This window comes from Pleurodeles waltl, chromosome 1_2 (assembly GCF_031143425.1).
Source record: "Pleurodeles waltl isolate 20211129_DDA chromosome 1_2, aPleWal1.hap1.20221129, whole genome shotgun sequence".
Lineage (NCBI taxonomy): Eukaryota > Metazoa > Chordata > Amphibia > Caudata > Salamandridae > Pleurodeles > Pleurodeles waltl.
In genome coordinates this window covers 406,104,338-406,108,112 of record NC_090437.1, presented here as the reverse complement: position 1 = coordinate 406,108,112, position 3,775 = coordinate 406,104,338, and the positions used below count along the sequence as shown (strand labels likewise).

Sequence of the window (3,775 nt, the reverse complement as noted above, 5' to 3'; positions counted from 1 at the left end):
GATAAGTGTGTTTTCTACGTCACAAACTGTGCTTCCAGACTTGTTATTGGGGGAACAGTTTTAGGTCTGACTGCAGTGTGATGATCAAGGACACCCTTATAAGATGAGTTCTCATAGGCACTCTTGTATTCTTGTCTTCATAACTCTCATACGTCATTTGTGACACAGTTCAGCATGATTACCTATTTGTATGTAAACTCAAACACCTTAATTTATGCAGTTTTTGCAGTGTTTGCTTAGATTATTGTGCACTGTTATATGTGTTAGTATTGCATGGTGACAACATTTTGCGGCCACTATTTGATGACTTAGATATCCCTTGAGGAAGCATTCTTCTGCCCAACACAGCATGATGGTGCATGGTTTCTCACTTCATAAGATATGTCCCTCAGGATGGGCAGAGTATGATGCAATCAGGGGCACTGTGCTGATTCATCTGACTACATAATATCAGGACAGTTGTATTGACAAGCTACGTAATTTGACAGTAGGCACATTTCAGTTATCTACTGCCCAGTTGATATGTCACATTACCCAGAGACAGAGTTCTTGTGTAAGTGCTATTTATTGAAAAGTGCTGCAGTGCTATCTGTACATTGTCCATGATTGTGAGTCCATTATAGTGACATCTTACATTGTGATCCTACACAAGGGGTTAAGGTAATGCTTCTGACATGCTGGGGTTGATGTTTCAGACAGTGCAGAGGGACAGGATTTGCCAATAAGTAGGAGAGAGACAATCAGTGGGCAGGCTGACAAGATATACAGTGGTAAGCAGAACAGTCATTAAGTAGAGTTGTTGCAAGACTGGCAAGTTACAAAGCGCAGGACCTTGGTAATAGTTGGCCATGTGGCAGGGACTAGTGATTCCGGGTACTTTTCCTTGTGAATGTGATCTGTTCCATGTCTTCTTCTTCTGGTGTGTGTGTTGCCTCCTCTGTCCTTGTTGGAGGTGGTTGAGAAGGGGCAACACATACCTCTGGTTAGAAGACGTGGAGTCAGACATCCCGGTCGCTGCTACCTGTGAAGGTCTTAAGGGCAGTACTGCAGCAAGGAGGATCTGCTGGTTCTTGAGAATAGCAGCCACATCACAATGGTAGACAGCCAGGTCGGCCCTGATGTGTTCAATGTTGCATTCATGCACGCGTTGACAGGATTGCTGTTGTAGGTGTTGGGTCAACTGTATTACAGCTGTGATGATTTCCTTCTGGGTTTTTTGCTGTTCCTGCAAGATAGATGTTAGGGCTTGCATAGCTGCTGCCTGATCTGCGGCTGACATCATGCACGAACGCACCCCCTCAAGGCTGGCTGCCATAGTTTGCATCCCCACCCGCACCTCCTTGGCCAGCTCCCGCTGTACTCCAACTACAGTTCTCTCAAAGATGGTGCCAGTGTCGTCTGAGTCCTCAGCTGTATTGGAGCTGGCAAGTCTTACAATTGGGGTGGTGGGTGGATCCTCTGCGATAGCTGCTTGTTCTGTGCTCCTCCTTGTGACTGAAGGTGGGGTCTGGAGGGTTTCATGGACCTTTTGGATAGTCTCCTGGGGAATGTTTATCGGCTCGTCATCCATGTCATCAGGGTAATCTGGGACAGGCATATTAGCAGGAGATCCATCTTCCTCTGCAATGAAACAGGGTACAATTAGTGTGTCTGTGTTGTGACATGAGTGATGTGACATGCCTGCCTTGTGATGAATTCACATTGTGATCTTGTTTCTTGTTCATTGCTCCAGTCCTTCAGATGGGCATTCTCCCAAGCCTATGGCCCACCTGCATGTCACATGTATGTTATTGAGTTATTAGACTTGTCGGCATCATCTCCTCTAGGTGTTGGTTTTGGCCAAATAGAGAATTGCCACCTTCTTGTCCTACTCAACCCTCCATCTGCATCCATTCTCATGGTGAGACTTTTCACTGGCTGTGGGTGTTCTAATGGCCCTAGCAGCACACTTAACAATCTGGACCTGCCCCAATCTCTGATCTTTCACATCCACTTAAATGTATTTGACATGTGGCATATCCTATGCATAGCAATGTTATGACACGATATGGATGTTGGCATTGGTAATGTGTACTGCTGATGTTGGGGAATGCATGGTACATTGGATTGCCCTGATAATCGTATCAGTGTCCTATTTCCTCCTCTGACTGTGCAGGTGTTTTTCAGTGACCAGTTATATGTGTCCCCCTCAATGCTGTTGTCTGAGCAGTATGACATTTGGGATGTGACATTGTAACCCAGGCAAAGGATGGACCCTGACATATGCAGCATGGGTATGTCCTTAGTGCTGTGTAGCTCCTATTGTTGTTTACATTGGCTGATGTTTGCAAAAACTATAGGCATTGACATTTGACAGTACTGGGGCTTTTGTCTTGTTTCAGGGGATTGTTGAAGTTGTCATCCTCAACCCCCTAATTTAGGTGTGTATGATCCATGGATACTGCCATTGGCTACTTGAGCTGCACACAGAGCGGAGGTGGTAGTGGCAACTGTTGTCGCAGTTACATTCCAGTTGTTGGTATGGCTAGAGGTTGTTAAGAGGGCCCTAGTTAATGTATGGGGTATGGTGGCTGACGTGTGCTGGGATGTCAGTTTGACGTTGTGGCCTTCCCTCCTGGCGTGGATTTCCCTTTGCTCCATCGTTGGCATGGCAGCATGCCCCCATGGGACTGTTGTTGGTGTAGTGTAATGGTGTGCCCCAGCTCCTGTTTGTGCAGGCCATGCCCACATGCCGTGTCCCTTTACCCATGCCACTCCATGTATATGATGACTTCCATGCATTTTGTGGTCGGTATCCCCCCCTGCTCACAGTTGACATTAGTGCATTTTAATTCCCCATGCAACTTACCCTGCATGTGCATTGTCTCCTGGTAGTCTTCGCTGTCCTGTCCTTGAATCCCTGTGACGATCTCCTCAGGGATGACAGCTGCGACCATCTCCTCCATGTGGTCCAGGGCCTCCTGGTGTGCTGGACTACCCCCTCCAGTCTGCAGTGCTGCCTTCCTGTTCCTGGCCATCTTTTCCTTTGTCCTGCGCTTGCAGTCATGCCAGCGTTTCTTGCACTCGATGACTGTTCTGCGTACTTCTGCCACACTGTTGAACTTGTCAACAATTTGTTGCCATATAGCCTCTCTCCTACTGATTGGCAACTTTGAGGTGACAAACAGTTGGTGCTGGTGTTCCGTCACCTCTTTAACCAGAATTTCTTGCTCCTCTGCACTGAAGCAACACTTTCTTTTCTTCTTATGAGTGTGAAATGGCAGTGTTTGCAGGTTTTATGGATGCTATTGCGTAAAAACACGGCACATATCCAGTTTGCGGGGTCGTAAATCGACCCACAGTCATTTACGCTGCTTTAACGTCGTTTTGCTTTACGACTTGACACTGCGGTGTGTGTCAAAAATAACGACTCCTACGACTCCTACCTGTGGTTTGCGCCACCTGGAAATCAAGAAAGGTTATGCAAGGTTTTCTCATAAACATTCCAGAATTAGCATATTATATTTTGAACAATAAACTCTCTCCAAAATACTTCTTAGAACAATCTCTGCATTGTAGCAAGAATCAAAGAGCACATAGTTTTTCTCTGCCTGAATGAACTGTACAAATACCATGAATAACACTTCTACGTCACTCTCTGAATAAGAGTTTCAAGACTCAAATGTTCAGGGAATATTATGCACTTAAATCAAAACTGCACACCTAGGTTTCAATGTCTAGAAATGATCGCGCACTCCGCCAATCTGTATTTCAAAAGTTATACACCAGGAAAGAA

At 45.9% G+C, this 3,775-nt stretch overlaps 1 protein-coding gene across 1 annotated transcript; it reads right to left on the bottom strand.

The window, feature by feature from the left end:
* Window positions 1–622: 622 nt before the first annotated feature.
* On the bottom strand, window positions 623–3,401 carry LOC138295595 (uncharacterized). The gene is made up of 2 exons (XM_069233986.1): window positions 2,849–3,401; window positions 623–1,620 (listed from the first exon to the last, which is right to left on the bottom strand). The coding sequence occupies exons 1-2, from the start codon at window positions 3,015–3,017 to the stop codon at window positions 692–694; spliced, it is 1,098 nt and encodes a 365-aa protein (XP_069090087.1). The 5' UTR covers window positions 3,018–3,401; the 3' UTR covers window positions 623–691.
* Between the last annotated feature and the right edge of the window lie 374 nt (window positions 3,402–3,775).

What these genes read in the sequence shown, in the direction of transcription:
- LOC138295595 (XM_069233986.1), bottom strand. Translation starts at nt 3,017, where the DNA reads ATGGCCAGGAACAGGAAGGCAGCACTGCAGACTGGAGGGGGTAGTCCA. An exon ending in GGAGACAATGCACATGCAGG is followed by an intron (nt 1,621 to 2,848) that starts GTAAGTTGCATG and finishes GTTTCATTGCAG; the next exon opens with AGGAAGATGGATCTCCTGCT.